The 17,411-nt window shown below is 54.9% G+C and overlaps 1 protein-coding gene and 1 long non-coding RNA gene across 7 annotated transcripts; one reads left to right on the top strand and one right to left on the bottom strand.

Annotated features, from left to right (window-relative positions):
* Positions 1 to 800: 800 nt before the first annotated feature.
* Positions 801 to 2,818, bottom strand: COMTD1 (catechol-O-methyltransferase domain containing 1). The gene is made up of 7 exons (XM_041747477.1): positions 2,580 to 2,818; positions 2,275 to 2,402; positions 1,967 to 2,072; positions 1,755 to 1,873; positions 1,617 to 1,671; positions 1,286 to 1,419; positions 801 to 1,036 (listed from the first exon to the last, which is right to left on the bottom strand). Exons 1-7 carry the CDS (start codon positions 2,671 to 2,673, stop codon positions 884 to 886), a joined length of 789 nt encoding a protein of 262 aa, XP_041603411.1. The 5' UTR covers positions 2,674 to 2,818; the 3' UTR covers positions 801 to 883.
* Positions 2,819 to 6,242: 3,424 nt separating this feature from the next.
* Positions 6,243 to 15,539, top strand: LOC121486533. Of its 6 annotated transcripts, none has more exons than XR_005986680.1 (5): positions 6,243 to 6,969; positions 8,121 to 8,254; positions 8,681 to 8,907; positions 9,330 to 9,438; positions 11,051 to 15,539. It is a non-coding gene; the product is annotated as an uncharacterized LOC121486533 (long non-coding RNA). The 6 variants fall into 6 exon arrangements; XR_005986677.1 differs by having other exon boundaries at positions 8,681 to 9,438; positions 11,051 to 11,139; positions 11,984 to 15,539; XR_005986679.1 differs by having other exon boundaries at positions 9,170 to 15,539.
* Positions 15,540 to 17,411: the final 1,872 nt, after the last annotated feature.

Raw genomic sequence — 17,411 nt, 5'->3', positions numbered from 1 at the left:
CGTGGAGGTAAGATCTTCCTGTGGGATTGGGATTAGGGAGGTCTAAGAGATGTGAAGCACCTGGCTCCTGCTCCTCCTCTGCTCCTCTGTGTTGGTGTGGGAGAGCCTAACTTTATATTCACCTTTCTGTGGGAACTTTTTAAGAACTACCATACTGATGGCCTCCTTCCCAAAGGGCTGTCTGCTTCACACTTTTCTGGTCAGTGATCCCTCCCAGTCCCTCACCTTCCTCCAGGACTTCAGGGGGAGGATGGAATAATAGGCTCCAACCTTGAGCTCCTCAGGTCTAAGTCAAGTGGCCTGGTTCTCAGAAGTGATGTCTACTGAGCAGAGAGAGCTTCCAGTGCAGAGGTGAGGTCGAGCTGACAGTTCTGTGAAACACGGGCAAACAACTGGCATGACCTGTGCCTATGCTCAGTGACAAGCCTGGTTTGCCGCAAGGCCTGTTTCCCGTTTTCAGACCTCAGATACGGTCCCCCAGCCAGTCCCAGCTGTACCAAACAGGAGCTTCCTTGCCCCTCCTGGGAAGCAAAGCAGGAAGGAGACCAACGGGGTGGCGGGCTCTGCCCAGCACCCAGCTCCCACCGAGTGGAGGCAAACCTGAGGAGCTGGGGCCCTGTATGTGGCCGCTCAGCTGGAGGCTCCTACTCAGGCCATAGACCTGGTGCCAGGTGGCCCTCAGGACTGTGCCAGGGAGGGGATGACGTCTGTGACTTCAGGCCCCCTTCCGCGGGAGAGGCTGCCAGTGTTGGGCCTTCCCTCCCTACCGCACTCTAGCGCCACATAAGGAGGCTCAGAAGTTCGTGTCCCAGGCCCCCACTTTATTGTCGAATTTAAAACTCAGTTGAGGTCTGGGGTTCCCGGGTCCCGTTGAGGCCACTCTCTAGATCTTGAAGGCTAAGGTGAGGCCGTCGCCCAGAGGCAGGAGGCTGATGTGGACCCTGGCGTCCCGCAGGATGCGCTCGTTCAGGTTTTGCACACACCGGGCTTGGACGTCCCGCGGTTGAGGCTGTAACACCTCCCCGCGCCACAGGACCTGCGGAGGGGCGGGGCAGCACGGGGCGGGGGTGTCAAGGCCGAGGGAGCAGGTGGCTAAGCGAGAGGCGGGGCGAGAGCTGAGACCGCGGGCCCCGGCGGGGAAGCCGGGCGTAGGGGGTGCGGCGTGCGGGGGAGCGGCCTCGGCGCGTGCCCTGGGCGGGGCTCCGCAGCCTGGGGCGGGGCCCGGGGCGGGGCTCCGCAGCTTGGGGCGGGGCCCGGGGCGGGGGGCGGGCGGGGCCGCCCTTACGCTGAGCACGGCGAGGACGCCTCCGGAGCGCAGCAGCTGCAGGCAGCGCTCGTAGTAGGCGGCGCAGTTCTCCTTGTCGGCGTCCACCACGGCCACGTCGAAGGTGCCGGCCTCGCCCGCGGCCAGGAGCTCGTCTGGCGGGGGGCGGGGGGCGGGGGCGCAGGTGCGGCTGAGTCCGCCGCCGCGGCCTCAGAAGCCGCCGCCCAGGCCCGCCGGCCCGCAGGCCCGGAGCAGGCCCCGAGCAGGCCCCGAGCAGGCCCGCCACTGCCCCACGCCCGCCCGGCGGCCCACGGGAGCAGAGGTGCCAGGCCCCGCGCGCCGCGATGCTCACCCAGGGTCTCCAGGGCAGGCTTCAGCCGGAGCTCGATCTTGTGCTCCTCCTCGGCCTGCGGAAGGGGCGGGGTCAGCCCGGCGGGCCCCTTCCCCGGGGGCGGGGGTGGCCGGGCGCCAGGGGCCGAGGGCGCCTCACCTGCCTCCACAGCGGCCGCCCCAGCTCCGGGGGCCCCGGGTTCACCTCGCAGGTCACCACGCGCCCGGCCGGGGGCAGCGCCAAGGCCAGCGCAAGGGCGGAGTAGCCTGTGAACGTGCCTGGGGCGGGGGCGGGGCCGCGGAGGGCTCAGGCCCGGGGCGGGGACCCCCTGGCCACCTGCCCCCGCCCCGGTGTCCGGCCGTGCGCCCTACCCAGGTCCAGCGCCTTCTTGGCCTTGATGAGGCGCGCCAGGTTGGCCAGCAGCTGCGCCTGCTCACAGGTCATCATGGAGTCTCCCTGCGGCTGCTCCAGGGTCAGCTGTGTCGCGGTGGTCGGGGACAGGGTCGCGCCGGCGCCGCCCGCCACCCGGCTCCTCCCCGGGCTCGCCACCCCTCCAGGTGCGCGCCGGGGGCGGGGCCTCGGGGCGGGACCTCGGGGGACGCCCAGCCCGCCCGGCACCCGGCCCCGCGGCCCCGCCAAGGTCACCCGACCGCGTGCGACCCGCCCCAGCCCCGCTGACCAGCCGCAGGCTCCGCAGCGCCGGGTGCTCCCGCATGGAGCGGCTCAGCAGGTACCGCCACAGGGGGCTGTCTTCGGGGGGCAGCAGGCGCCGCTCCCGCCGGGATCGCCAGGGGTGGCCCCGCCTCCCTGCCGCGGGGGGGGGGGCTGGGTCAGCGCCTGGGTCGCGAGCTCCGGCCTGGAGCCGCGGGGGGGGGCTCGGCTCCGGCACCTGCCCCGCCTGCGGGGGTCCTGCGGGGGTCCTGCGGGGGTCCTGCGGGGGTCCTGCGGGGGCCCCGCGGGGGGCACGGGCCCCGCCCTACTCACCCAGGAGGAGGCCGGCGGCGAAGGCGGCGCCCAGCGCGGCCGAGCCCAGGGCCAGCGCGGCCGGCACGGAGAGCCGGGGCGCGGGCGGGCTCATGGTGTGGCCGCGAGGCAGCGACGCGCGGGCCACCCGGCGGGGACTCCCGGGCGCGCTCCGGGACCCGCCTGCCCTCCAGGCCCCGCCCCGTCCGGGCGCTGCCGCCGAGCTGCGGTCTCGGGCGCCCCCTGGCGACCGCACAGCCTCCCCGCAGGCCGCGCTCGCGCAGCCCGGGCGCCATCCGGTGGCCGCGCTCGGGACCCGCCCGGGGAGCGGCGCCAGCCCTGCCCTGGTGTCGGGCCTTGCCCCGCCCGCCCCCGCGGTCGGCCTTCCCGGGCCAGCCCGTGATGGAAGTGACGGGGGCTCGGAGAAGTAGGGGAGGCTTCTAGGGGGACGGGAGCAAAGGCCGTCCGGTTGAAGGAGTGAAGGACGTGGTTTGGGGACAAAACCCGAGGTGGGGCTTGGGAGGTCTTGGGGATGGGGCTCGGGACGAGGTCCCTAGAACCCTGCCCCGGGTGCCGGGCAGACATGGGTGGGAGCTCCTGGGGCCATCATTCTCAGCCTCAGTTTCCTTTGTGTAAAGTAGGAGCCGCAGTCTTACCGTAAGTGGCGCCAGACCCCACCGCTGGGCACACAGTAGGTGCTCAGTAAATGGCAGCTGTTGGAGTAGAGACATTTGGGGGAGGAAAGTGATGGAAGGGGAGGTGAGGTCCGCTTGCGGGGCTGTTGTGCGGGGGAGCGCGGACGGAGCGCCCTCTGTACCGGCCTGGGGTCCCGGGGTCCCCGGGAAGCTGCATCCGGAGGCCACGGCGGAGGCCGGTTGGTGGAGGTTCGGGGAGGCGGAGGCTGAGGCCGCGGCGCGGAGCGGAGGAGCCCTGCGGGAGCGGAGGCTGCTGGGGGAGGCCCGGGCCGGTGGGGTCCCTGGGAGCCGGGGGCGGGGGGGGGGGCCTGAGTCAGACCCACGGTGCCCCGGTGGCCTCCCTCTCACCTGGTGGCCCAGTCTGCGTTTCTCTGACCTCTGAGTCTCATTCCCCAGGGTAAGGGCTGAGGCCGCGAGCCTCTCCCAGCGCCCAGCATACAGCAGGTGCTAAATAATTGCTCGGAATAGCGTGTTGGAGCTGCTGAGCCGCCCTCGCAGCAGCCGCAGGTGCCTTCTGGGCAGCGCCCGCTGCATGCAGCGCACCTGCGAGGCTGGGAGAGCATTCCCATGGCCCACAGGAGGCCACCCGAGCCCAGGGGCGCCCCCTCTCTTGCTGACTCCGTGCTCCAGGGCCCAGCAGGGACCAGACTCCAAGCAGTGCTCTCCTGGCCGCTCGGGGGGGCTCCCTCCAGCAGCGCCCCCCCTCCCCCCCTCAGCTTGGGCTGCAGACCAGCACTTTCTCCCCCAGTGTGGGGGTCCGGATTTGGGCAGGCCCCCAGCTCACACCCCGGCCTCCCTCCCCCAGCCTGGCTTCAGGCGCTGAGCCCTGGAGTGGGGGGGGTGGGGGCAGGGAGGGGAAGCATGTCACCATATATCCTCGTCAGATTAAAAAACTAATTTGAAAAGATTAATGTATTCCATTCTTGTTACGCTGGCTCTGATACCTCTGGGCCCACGGCCGCTCAGCCTCCTGATTATTGAATTTTTATGGCCTGGTAATTAATTGCAGATTCCCTGTTTTGTTCTATTTCTTTTTCTCTGACATTTTAATTTCAACAAAAAGCAGTGGTCTCCATGCAGGTTCTCTCTGGAGATCCTAATGGTCTATAAAACAGAATGACTTATAGACGTGGCACCCACTTCAGTTGGCGAGCGATTGTTTGAAACCTTGCTGATCACGCAAAATTTAATTTTTCCACCTCCCTCTCCCGGTTGCTACTCATTTCTTGTCTCTCGCACTGCAGCTCGGTGGTCTCAGCCCACGAGAAGGGAGAAAGCATCGCTTCGGAGCCCTACGGCGCCTTTCCCAGGGGCCTGAAACCACAGTGGGTTTGGCTTTTCCTCCGAGGGGCCCCTGTGGTGGTGGCTGGGGGGCAGCTGGACCTCCGCTCAGAGCCGCGTGGACGTGGGCAGCTGCCCCCAGGGGCACGAGGGGCTGAGGGGCTGGGGGGGAATGTCTCTACCTCGGGCTCTCAGTTGACCTCTTGGTCACATGTAGGTCAAATGCCCCACTAGGCACCGAGGAACCCTCAGGCTCAGGACCAGAGTGGGTACCCCTTGGAGCCTCTAGGTCCACACCTGGGAGGGGGAGTGTGTGACCCCTGACCACTAAGTTGCCAAACCAGGCCGCTGGAAACAGCCACCCAGGAAAAACAGGTCTAGAAGAGGCCTCTGAATTTCTTTTCTCTTTTTATTTTTTGAAGTATTTATTTATTTATTCATGAGGCAGAGACACAGGCAGAGGGAGAAGCAGGCTCCATGCAGGGAGCCTGATGTGGGACTCGATCCCAGGACCCCAGGATCACGCCCTGGGCTGAAGGCAGACGCTCAACCACTGAGCCCCCTAGGCCCCTGAATTTCCATCCCGGGACCCCAACTTCTGCTTCTCCCTCCTGCTAACAGCATGCAGGCTGGGCTTCCCCCCCAGCGGCCCCCAGGACTGTGCGGGTGGGGGCAGAGGAGTAGGGTCATGCAGTCATGTCAGGCCTAGGGGATTAGAGCCTGGAAGTGGTGACAGTCAGCCCGGGTATCTGACGGGAGGCGGGAGGAGGCAGTGGGGACTGTGGCCCCCCAAAGCTCACGGCCCTGCGGGAGGCACGGCAGCCGCTGGGCTGTACCCGTGCTGCCAGATGGGAAGATGGGTGCGGTGTGCCCAGAGCCTCTGATTGTTCAAGAAAAGTTGAAATCTGGCCGGTAATGTGAAACCTCACGATTTTAAACATTTGGGTTAGACTTTTTTCTCTCTCAGGACCGCGTCAGCTAGACTGAGTACGTCTTGGATCTCTGTGCGATCTGGCCCGAGGGATGGCTGTTTCCTCTGACTGGGAGCCTGGAGCAGGGAGGTTAAGGCACAGAAGTGGCGTCGGTTGTGGCCCGCTGACGCGTCACCCTGCCCCCCTAGGGATCCTCTTCCTGCCTTTGGGCCCTCCGTCCCCTCCCCTCCCGCAGTGGGCCTGGCACCCCAGATGCTGCTGCCTGAGGCACCTTTGACCCCAAATCCAGGTCCTGCCTTCTGTAGGCCTCTCCCTGCGGAAACTCGCGGCCTGCAGTCGGGCGCATGCAGGGGAGGTTCGCCAAGCCCCCCGGAGGGAGGATGGCACCTGCTAACCTATGCTTTCGGGGTGGGGGGTACTGGCCTGGCTCCACAGGCTCTGGGGGGTGTTTCAGGCTGCCCGATGGACACACGTAGACTGTGAGTCCGGGGCTCCGGGCTCCTCGGATGAGCCGGGGAGGCCGGAGAGCTGCCGCCTGCCTCCTCTGTGCTGAGAGGCTACAGAGCTGCCATTGCCCCGATGACCCAGGTGTGGCTCTGTTTCTGTTTCTTTTTTTTTTTTTAATTTAATTTTATTTTATTTTATTTATTTTATGATAGGCACACAGTGAGAGAGAGAGAGAGAGGCAGAGACACAGGCAGAGGGAGAAGCAGGCTCCATGCACCGGGAGCCTGACGTGGGATTCGATCCCGAGTCTCCAGGATCGCGCCCTGGGCCAAAGGCAGGCGCCAAACCGCTGCGCCACCCAGGGATCCTTTTTTTTTTTTTTTTTTAATTTAATTTTTTTTTTATTTTTTATTTTTTATTTTTTCTATTTCTGTTTCTGTTTCTGTTTCTGACTGGGGGTGGCGGCCAGTGCTGTCATGGTGACCCCTGGGGCGCCGTGGCTTCTGTGGGACACCTGGGCTGATCCTCAGGAGCCTTCGAATGGTGAGGCCTGCACGCGGCCTTCTGTGAAGCCCCTGGGCGCTCTTACCTCTCCGCAGTGGGACGCTGGCCTTCACAGGGGGATCTTCCCTGAAAGAGGACAAACGTGCACACCTCCCAGATGCCCTTGCAAGCAGGGGACCCCGCTTCCGCCGCTCGGCCGTGCTGCATGGGGGCGGGGGCAGGGCGAGCAGGCTGCGGGAAGGAGACTGGTGGCCTGGCCAGCAGGTGCTCCCTGGGCGGTTGGGTGGAGGCCCTGCCCAGAGATGGGCCAAGGTGGTGGCCGTGGTTTCACGACTGCAGCCCCACCCGGTTCTCTGGCCCTGGGGGTGTGTGGCTGGCAAGGGCCCAGAACTGGGCATCTGCAATAAAGTGGATTCTGTTGTTTGCAACAAAGTGAAACCCGCTGGCGTCACAGAGCAGCTTAGCAGGTCCGCGGTGGAGAGTCCTGGTGATGGTCTGCTCGAGCGCATCTGCCTCCCTTAGCCTTGCCACCGGGAGCCTGACGTTGCTCAGGTGATGTGCCCAACTTTCGGGATGAGCTGTGGTTAGTCCCAGACTGTCAAGACCAGCACAGTCCTTTTTTGAAGACACCCACTTTCTCACCATGGCCTGCAGCGCATTTCTGGCCCACGATGAAGGGATGCCTCTCAGGACTTTTCCCTCCCTTTTCTTGTTTAGCTGCTTCTTACTTTGAACAACAAGGTTGGGGATCCCTGGGTGGCGCAGCAGTTTGGCGCCTGCCTTTGGCCCAGGGCACGATCCTGGAGACCCGGGATCGAATCCCACATCAGGCTCCTGGTGCATGGAGCCTGCTTCTCCCTCTGCCTGTGTCTCTGTGCCTCTCTCTCTCTCTCTCTGTGACTATCATAAATTAAAAAAAAAAAAAAAAAAAAAAAAAAAAAAGAACAACAAGGTTGTGTAAAGATGAAATGCTTGGAACCACCGCAGCCCTTTTGTGGTCATGAGGCAAAAATGTTAAGCATTAGAAAACAAACAGTAAAGAGGGTAAGGGGAAAGATGGGATGCTGGTCCTTGAAGATGTTATCTGGCTGCTGTTTCCCTCCAGACTCCTTGTTACAAGAGAAAATGGAACCCTTTGTATTTTTTTTTTTATAAATTTATTTTTTATTTTTTTTTATTTTTTATTCATGATAGAGAGAGAGAGAGAGAGAGAGAGGCAGAGACACAGGCAGAGGGAGAAGCAGGCTCCATGCACCGGGAGCCCGATGTGGGACTTGATCCCGGGTCTCCAGGATCGCACCCTGGGCCAAAGGCAGGCGCCAAACCGCTGTGCCACCCAGGGATCCCGGAACCCTTTGTATTTAAGCCGTGATCAGCTGTATCTTATTTTATTTAAAGCTCAAAAGCAGGGGATCCCCAGGTGGCTCAGCAGTTCAGCGCCTGCCCTTGGCCCAGGGCATCATCCTAGAGTCCCGGGATCAAGTCCCACGTTGGGCTGCTGGCATGGAGCCTGCTTTTCCCTCTGCCTGTGTCTCTGCCTCTCTCTCTATGTCTATCATGAATAAATAAATAAAATCTTTAAAAAAAAAATAATAAAGTTCAAAAGCATTCCTAACACAGGTGTCCAAATAGCATGGGCTGTACCCCCAGGAGGGGTTTAGAGTTGGTACTGAGATGACCCTGTTGGCTTTTTTATTTTTCAGCCTGGAGCATCCGACTCCCCGCTGTACTCAAAATTACGCCCTCCAAAAGTGAGGCCTGATTTTCCTCAGGGGTGAGCTTTCTCGCAGGAGGTGCCCCGTCCCATGTGGCAGGCCCAGCCCCTCCCCTCCCAATGGTGAGTACAAATACCAGCCCTGCCCCCTCCAAACCCCCCCCCCCAGACCTGTGGCATCTCCTCGAGACCTCCCAGTCCCTGGTAAAGTGGGCACGATCACCCACACCCCACAGATGATTCTTAGGGGAAGTGACTCGTCCAAGGTCTTGGCCGCCTACAACCTGGGGGGCTGCCCACTTCAGGGGGAGTCTCTATGTTGGCCTCAGGGGCAGGGGCACAGTAGCCTCTGGGACAGTGGATGATGATCAGACAGGCTGGGGGGGGGGGTTTGTGCAGTGACCTGGGGCTGGGGCTGGGGCTGGGGCTGGGGAGGCCCGTGTCTTCCGGGCATAATAGTCAGGTTTCTGCCGTGGGAGTGCTGTGTAAACGTCCCAAGTGTCAGCGGCTTCCAAGAAAACCATCCGCTTTTCTCTCCTGGGTCAGCAGGTCGGCTGCCGTGCTTCTGCTTCAGGTTGTGGGTTCTGAGGCCATCGGCTGCCTGGGGGTGCTGTCGTCAGGTGGACGGCACAGGTGCAAGAGGCCGACCCCACAGGCGGTTTTAGAGCCTCCGGCTGGGTCAGGTCTGCCGATGTCCCAGTGTCCACAGCAAAGCTCTCGGCCAGGCCAGAGCCCGGGGCAGGTGCGGGCCATCTACACCTGTGTGGAGCAGCTCGGTGAGCTCACGTGGCCAAGGGCGTGGGCAGACCCAAGATCAGGATCAGCAGTCCCGGCTGCACACAGGCCCCAAGGGCCCCAGGGTGTCCCCAGGGCCTGTGGGCCAGGGTCGTTGCCTCAGGCCAAGGCTGGATCCCCCACTCTGTTTCTTCGAGGAAGAACATGAGGCTCTGGGGGGGATGGTCAGAGTGTTTCTTGAGGCAGTAGGCCACCCTCTGCCTCTGCCCACCCTCACTGCTGCTCTGAACCCGGGAAGGACAGATTCCTAGGCTCCGCCTCTCCGTGCTGCCCTGTGCTCAGCAGAAGCCCATCCTCCTCTGACCCCGGGAAATGCCGCCTGGGGCCTGAGGGTACCTCTCCGTGCTCCTTCACCTCTGGCCCCTGAAGGGGCCCCGGCACATCGTTTGTCTGCCTTTATCAGTGTTTCGTTTGTTTGGATGGAGCCAACACTAACCAGTCAGGAAACTTCACAAAGAATTCAGATCTGATTTCCATTTCTTTCGAAGAGGAGGAGGATGTGACAACAGCAGGTGCATTTTGGGGTTGTGGCGGGCTCCTGCGCTCCTGCCCCCAAGGGTTGCGTGCCCTGGCCCTGGTCCCCACCGCTCCCTGCTGCCTCAGACCCAACGCATTTCGCTTGCATTTCGTGCTGGGCCCCGTCCTGCTGGCCCGGGAGCTGGGACCCCTGATTGAATGCCCTCCCCAGAGGCCCAGCAAGGAGGCCCATTTGCGCAGGCTGCGGAGCCAGTAAGCGTGGCTTTAGTTCTCTGTCTCTCTTCCTACGGACTTCATCTGCATCCTGGCCAGCAGTCCCTCTTCCGAGGGCCACACCGGGGCCCAGTCTCTGCCACCCGCTTCTGTTGGCTCAGATGGGGATCCTCTCCCTTGAGGCAAAGCTGTCCCCGTCATGGCTGATGCTCAGAACACTCTTAGCTTTGCTGCCCTGAGAGCACAGTCACTTTGGGGGGGAAAAATCAAACAGAGATGAAGCTTTGGGAGATGTTTAGGGAGCCCAGGTCCCTGAGCTACTTAGGGAATCCCCCTAGATGTGTACTGCTGATTCTTACACAGCACTTAACTGCGTGCCAGCTACTTCTCACAACTTCATGTTTGCTTAGTCCACAGATGAACCCTGTGGGGGGTGAGGTATAATTTTTATCTCCATCTTACAGATGAGAAAGCTGAAGCACAGAGATGTTGGGCAAGCAACGTGTGTGTGTGTGTGTGTGTGTGTGTGTGTGTGTGTGTGTCAGGGGCCACCTGACGCTGCAAGGGGGGGCTGTGATGCGGTTCAGGGCCAGGCTGTAGCTGGACTTTGGCCCTTCCCAGGGGTCCTCCCACCCCCCTTCTCAGAGCCTCTCCCAGGAAACCGGGATACCTGATTCTGGCTCAGCTTCTGGGGAGCCAAACTAAGACACCCTGCATTTCCTGGTCCAAGCCCTCCCTGCTGAGGTCCCCTCCCCCCCAGTGCTGAGAGGGGCTCAGAGCCAGGAATTCTGGGTGCTGACCCTGGCCCTGCTGTGCCACGATGACGAGGAAATCACTCCTCCAGCCGGAGCCTCAGTTTCCTCATCCTCAGTATGTTTGTTCTCTCTGGTCCCTTCCAGCCTGAGGTCTGCGATATAAGCCAAGATGTCGAGAAGCCATCCCCCGCCCCTACCTCTCCCCACATGTGCGTGGAGCCCTACCATTGGAGCATCACCTTTTCTCTGGATTTTAAAAAAATATTTTATTTAAATTCCATTTGCCAACATAGAGTATAACATCCAGTGATCATCCCATCAAGTGCCCCCAGCAGTGCCCATCACCCAGTCACCCCAACCCCCCACCCTCCTCCTCTTCCGCAACCCTTTGTTTCCCAGAGTTAGGAGTCTCTCATGGTTTGTCTTCTTCTCTAATTTTTCCCCACTCAGTTTCCCTCCTTTCCCTTATTCTCTGAACTTTTAAGATGCAAAAGCATCTTGAGATGAGCAGGAGTTTCACATTAGGAGATCATGCTGCAGGTCAGAGTTGAGATTTCAAGATGGGCTCCTTAGGTCATCTGCGATAGAGTCCAGTGCCTGAAGGGGTGTTTGTTATTCGTAGCCTCTCCTCCCCTCCCACCTTGCCTTTTATTTTATTTTATATTTTGTTTTTTTTCAGCCCTGCCTTTTAAATGTGGTACATGATGTCTGGAGCTGCAGCAGCTGTCTTTGAACCATGGGGAAACAGTATGAGATGTAAACAGCAAGGTAGTAGGGATGGGGAACAGAAATATAGAAACTCGTTTTCAATGGCATTCTGAATTATTGCACAAATCCTAAAAACACCTACCTCTAGAATCTCAGTGTGTGAAAGAATTAAGTATCTTTATTGCTCAAGGAAATCTTGGTTGACTTTTGTGTTATTTGCAGCCCAAAGCATTCCAAGCAAATCAACCGTAAATCATAACAATCTTTTAAATTAGGGATTGTTATTAGCTCAGCGAGGTCAAGGGACATAATGAAGGTCACATGCCTGGCAAGTGGCAGCATTCTTTTGGGCTGGAACTTTCAGGTTTGGAGGAATTTTGACTATTGATAAGGGTTTAGTTCCTGTCTCCTCTGCCATATGTGTCTTATCGTAGTGTGATTGCTGGGAATAATTCCCCCCCCCTCTCATTCCAGTTTTTGGTCATTCCCTCCCCCATCCATCCCACCCTGGGTCTCAGCTTAGAGACCTGGGAAAGGTCCCTTGTGGGGTGGAGAGAAGGAGGCAGCAGGTAGCCGCTGGTCATTCCTTCGTGGAGTTTCCCTAACAACCGTGGCCAGATTCTGGTACCAACAACTAAAGAGAAGGTCAAACCCATTTTGGAGATAATCTGGCTTCTAAATAGTCCTAGACCCTTGTGGGGGGTTACAGCAACAGAGAGAAGGAGCCTAGAGACACAAAGATAGGTGGAGAGGGCGAGGGACAGTAGGGGGAGTGTAGGAGGAAGGGAGAAGACAAGGATCTAGGTTTTAGAGACAAAGGTTCAGACAAACATGACAGCGAATCTCAGCCCAGGCACAGACTTGTGTGTTCCTTGCTCCTCCAGCGTTATCTTCTTCACCCTAGGACAGAGTAGACCAGAACACCTCCCCAGTAAGGAGGCTGGCAGGGACAGACGGTGCAGTACCGAACTGTAGCAGAGGCTCAGCAAATGAGTATGCCGGTCTGATGGTCTTGGTTGCTGCTCTGAAGGTGGAGGCAGGACTGGAGAGGAGGGTGACGGGAGCTTGGACAGACCTTTGGTCAGCCTCTGCTGGAGATCAGAGGCCTGGTGGAGAAAAGGGAGTGCACTGTGCTTGGACCCATCTACCCCAAGGCTGCCAGGGGAGAGAAGTGCCCGAGGGGGCTCAACACGTCCAGCGCCAGCTGTTTGAGACTTCCCAGCCCAGATGCCAGACATGTGGGTAAGGAGCCTTTGAGATGACCGCAACCCTGGCCAGCAACACATGACAGACCCACAGTGGGAACTGCCGGGAGTCCAGGCAACCTTCAGATTCATAAGCAGAAAAAATGATCACGTATGAGTTTCCTAGGGCTACCTAGATGACAAATGACCACAAGCTAGGTAACAAACCAGAAACATATTCATATTTGATTAGGGGCCCACCTGCCCTCAGCACAACCTCACCCTAACTAATTGCATGAGCAGTGATTCTCTTTTTCAAGTAAGAGAAAGTACTTTGCGTTTTAAAGTACCGAGGGTTAGGACTTCAACATATCTTTGTTGGGGACATAATTCAACCCACAACACATGGCTGTTTTAAGCTACTGTTTGGAGTGCCGTAATACAGCTGTAGTTACTCCGCACACCAGAACTAAGGGATGGCTAAGGAAGCAGCAGACACATCAGTAGAAATGTAAGGAGAGGGGCTCAGTCAGTCAAATGTCTGCCTTTAGCTCAGGTCATGATTCCGGGGTCCTGGGATGGAGCCCCACATTGGGGTTCAGCAGGGAGTCTGCTTCTCCCTCTGCCTCTGTCCCTACTCGTGCTCTCTCTGTCAAATAAATTAGAAAAAAAAAAAAAAAAAAAAAGAAATGTAAGGAAATGGAAGAATTTACCAGACCGTCCTTCCAAGATGTATGTGGTTGGAGTAATTGATTTTCTAAGTAGGTTGGAGTTGGGGTAGAGCTAGATCCTCTCCCCAAAAGATGCATGTTCCCATAACGTGTGTCTTTAATAATAGGCAGCTTGCCTAGTGCCTTCTAATGCAGGAAAAGAGCTTGAGTTTTGCTTTGTAAGGTATTACTAGTCCCTTAAATAAATGTTGAGTATTTATCTAAAAAGAATCAACTTGATTATTAGAGTATTTCTGGCTCCTGTGTATCTCAGCATGGTCCTCTTGCCTAATGCCTCCCCCATCAGAGCATGTTGATTAACAGTGGGTGCAGATGTCTGATTAGGTGTTTGGCTTCTCTATAGACCATAAGCAACTCTGAGGGCCGGGACAGTCTCTGTCTTGTTCTGCCCTGAATCCCCAGCACAGTTCTTGGCACACAGTAGGTGCTTATTTTCTGAAAACATGGGTGTTGGAAAAGGAACGAAAGGATTTAAAATCTATATGAGGATTAAAGGCTTTTGCAGATATGTCAGCTACGAAACATCTAATGATGCTGGGAAATATGTTTTTGAAATTCTTTTCAGTTAATAAAAGAGCCTATAAGGAAATAAAGGAGTTTTGAGAGGCCAGGAACAAATTGGAAATGTGAGACCAGGGGAAAAAGTGGTTGCTTTGGCTGCTGTGCCCCCTATGACTTGCCTCACTGGCCAGCTCACAGCTTCCACACTCTGGGCTTCTGTGGCATAAGAAAGAAGCAAGGGATTCTAAAAACGACCAGATAGGTTTGAAAAGCAGAGGTTCTAGAAGTTCACATGTATCACATTTGAAATGAAAAACTCAATGGATCAGTTAAAGAGAATAGACACAGCTGGAGAGGGAATTAGCACACTGGAGGACAGATCTGAAAACACTATGCATCATTCAGCACAGAAAGAAAAATGGAAAATATGGAAAAGAGGTTAAGAGACATGGAAGACAGAATGAAAAGCTCTAAGATATGTCTGGTCAGCTTTTTTGGAAAGCAATTCTAGGAATCACGGGAGTGAACCAATGTTCAAAGAGGTAGTAGCTGAGAATTTTCCATGATAATTAAAAAACCATGAATCCTTGGGAAGTGAGGCGGCATGAAAATCCCTTGAGCCACGTGGTGCACTGTGGGGAGGAGAGGCATCTGTAAACCACCAAGGAAGGTTCTGCCAACCTGAGCCTGCTGCCATGTGGAGACCCTGCGTGAAGCCACTGTCACCTTGTCTGACCAGGAGGCAAAACCTTCCACAGAGGACCTGCGGGACAAGAACTCAAAGTCGTTGACAGGATAGCAGTGAGATTTACTTCCAGGTGAAAATGACAACACAACCCCAGAAACTTGAAGAATTGTACTGTCAAAGACAGGGAGTTCCAGAGAATTCATGCAGGTTTCTCTTTGAAGGTCAGAGAATTGCTGACAATCATGCTGTCAAAAAACTGGGAATGGAGAGAAAATATGATTGAAGCTTATCAGGAACAAATAGGATCTTTTAATGATTTAGATATTCCTTTTCCTCCCCTTTACTCTCAATTCTTTTTTATTTTTAAAAACAGTTCTTTTGTAATATGGTATTCAATATGGAATTGAAAACTGGCGCCCCATGTCTTTAAACATCTGGAGATTTGAATTCCCATGCCCATTATTCATTATCATTTGTTTTCAGTTTGCTGATTTTTGATGAACAAACCTCAGCCCCCTTCATATTGCCCTCTCCTTTTTATTTTTATTTTATTTTATTTCAAAATGCTTTATTTATTTATTCATGAGAGACATGGAGAAAGAGGCAGAGATATAGGCAGAGGGAGAAGCAGTTTCCCTGTGGAGAGCCCGATGTGGGACTCGATCCCGGGACCCTGGGATCATGACCTGAACCAAAGGCAGATGCTCAGGCACTGAGCCACCCAGATACCCCTCCCTCTCCTTTTAAAAAATTACATGTGTGCACAGAGAGGCCACCTTTTTCAGGATTGCATTTTCAGGCTTGTGATAAATAAGATTGACAATGCAAGTGTTCATAATGAGTCTCCCATCGGCCTTGAAGTTCTGGCACATGGTTGCTTCATTCCTGGACTATGACTTTCAGTGGGAGATGGAAGTTTTTCAGAGAACTGAATTGTGGAAAAATGACTTTTCCTTAATTTGAAGCTACTTTTTTTTTATTATTATTATTCATGAAAGACACAGAGAGAGAGAGGCAGAGACACAGGCAGAGGGAAAAGCAGGCTCCATGCAGGGAGCCTGATGTGGGACTTGATCCCGGGACTCCAGAATCACGCCCTGGGCCAAAGGCAGGCGCTAAACCGCTGAGCCACCCAGGGATTCTCTGAAGCTACTTTTAAAATTTGAGGATCTGGACCAGAAGAAGAAAAATATCAGGCTGGAGTCAAGATGACACAGATGGTGAGAATAATGACTAACTCCAAAGATGGTTTCACTGAAGAGAAAGCATTTTAAGGTGAAAGAAAAGTCTTGTCAGAAGATCCAGAAAAGTTCTAATTTTCATTAGCATTAAATGAAGTTATTAGCATTTAACGAAGTTATTCATGCGGAAATGTATTCAACAGAACACTGCTCTCTTATTTGTACTTTTGGGGATATGGGTTTTATTTATTTATTTATTTATTTATTTATTTATTTATTTATTTATTTATTTATTTATTTATGATAGTCACAGAGAGAGAAAGAGAGGGAGGCAGAGGGAGAAGCAGGCTCCATGCACCGGGAGCCTGATGTGGGATTCGATCCTGGGTCTCCAGGATCACGCCCTGGGCCAAAGGCAGGCGCCAAACCGCTGCGCCACCCAGGGATCCCAGGGGGTATGGGTTTTATTTATTTATTTATTTATTTAATTTATTTTTAAATTTTTATTTATTTATGATAGTCACAGAGAGAGAGAGAGAGAGAGAGGCAGAGACACAGGCAGAGGGAGAAGCAGGCTCCATGCACCGGGAGCCCGATGTGGGATTCGATCCCGGGTCTCCAGGATCGCGCCCTGGGCCAAAGGCAGGCGCCAAACCGCTGCGCCACCCAGGGATCCGGGGGTATGGGTTTTAAATGGTCATGTTTGTACCAGCTTCATTGAAATAAGAAAAATATTTGTAAAAACATTAAAAAAAAAATGAGTCCTCAAATACGAGAATTCTGATAAATCCCAAACAGGATAAATAAAAATAAATCCATACACAGATACATCATAGTTGAATTGAGGAATGCCAAAGGGGAAGATCTTTAAAGTACCATCAAGAAAAATTTTTGTTGTTCATAACTTCCATAATTAGAAGAAATTAAACTAATGGCTGATTAGTCACAATAGTATCAATAGTAACAATGAAAGATAGAAGAGAAGTGGATTTTTTTTAATTTTTATTTTTTTTAAGAGGAGTGGATTTAAAGGGCTTAAAAAAATCATACCAAGCAAAGATGATATACGTCAATTCCTGATAAGACTGAAATAATTTCTCTCTTTTTTAAAAAAGATTTTATTTATTTGACCGAGAGGGAGCGAGAGAGGACAAGCAGGGGGAGCGGCAGAAGGAGAGGAAGAAGCAGGCTTCCCACTGAGCAGGGAGCCTGATATGGGGCTCAATCCCAGGACCTCAGGATCATGACCTGAACTGAAGGCAGATTTTTATCCAACTGAGCCACCCAGGCAGGTAACCAACCAAATTTCTTTTAAGAAATTAAGGGTGCCTTGGTGACTCAGTCGGTTAAGCATCTGACTCTTGATTTTGGCTCAGGTCATGAGATTGAGCCCCAAGTCAGGCTCCACACTGGACATGGAGCCTGCTTAAGTTTCTACCTCTCCTGCCCCTCCCCCTGCCTGCATACTCTCCCTCTCAAAAAAAAAAAAGGGAAAAAAATAAGTATAGATCTTGGGTATATACTCAAGAGAATTGAAAATATATGTCCACATGAAAGCTTGTACATGAATTTTTGTAGCAGTATTATTCATAATCGTGGAAAAGTGGAAATAATCCAAATGTCCACCGGTTTAGAAATGGATAAACAAATATAGTATATCCATATAGTAAGAGTGCCATAAAAAGGAATGAAGTTCTGATGCAGGTGACAAGCAGGATGAACCGTGGAGACACTGGGCTAAGCAAAAGAAGCCAGCCACAAAAGGCCACAAATTCTATGATTTTACTGATATGAAACATGCAGAATAAGCAAATCCATAGAACAAGACAGATACGTGGCTGCCAGACATTGGGGTGGGGGGAAGGTGGTGACAGCTAATGGGTATGGGGTTTCTGTTTTGGGTGATGAAATGTTCTGGAATTAGATCATGGGATATTCGTAAAACTAAGTATACTAAAACCACTGAATTGTACACTTTCAAAGGGCAAGTGTTATGGTACATGAATCATCTCAGTAAAACTGCGAAACACAGGAATAAGGGCAGAAA

The sequence above is a fragment of the Vulpes lagopus genome, chromosome 3 (assembly GCF_018345385.1).
Source record: "Vulpes lagopus strain Blue_001 chromosome 3, ASM1834538v1, whole genome shotgun sequence".
Classification (NCBI taxonomy): domain Eukaryota; kingdom Metazoa; phylum Chordata; class Mammalia; order Carnivora; family Canidae; genus Vulpes; species Vulpes lagopus.
The sequence above is the reverse complement of the archived record's forward strand: the minus strand, read 5'-3'. Positions and strand labels throughout refer to the sequence as shown.

What these genes read in the sequence shown, in the direction of transcription:
- COMTD1 (XM_041747477.1), bottom strand. Translation starts at nt 2,673, where the DNA reads ATGAGCCCGCCCGCGCCCCGGCTCTCCGTGCCGGCCGCGCTGGCCCTG. An exon ending in CAAGAAGGCGCTGGACCTGG is followed by an intron (nt 1,874 to 1,966) that starts GTAGGGCGCACG and finishes CCCCCGCCCCAG; the next exon opens with GCACGTTCACAGGCTACTCC. An exon ending in GCGTCCTCGCCGTGCTCAGC is followed by an intron (nt 1,037 to 1,285) that starts GTAAGGGCGGCC and finishes GCCCCTCCGCAG; the next exon opens with GTCCTGTGGCGCGGGGAGGT.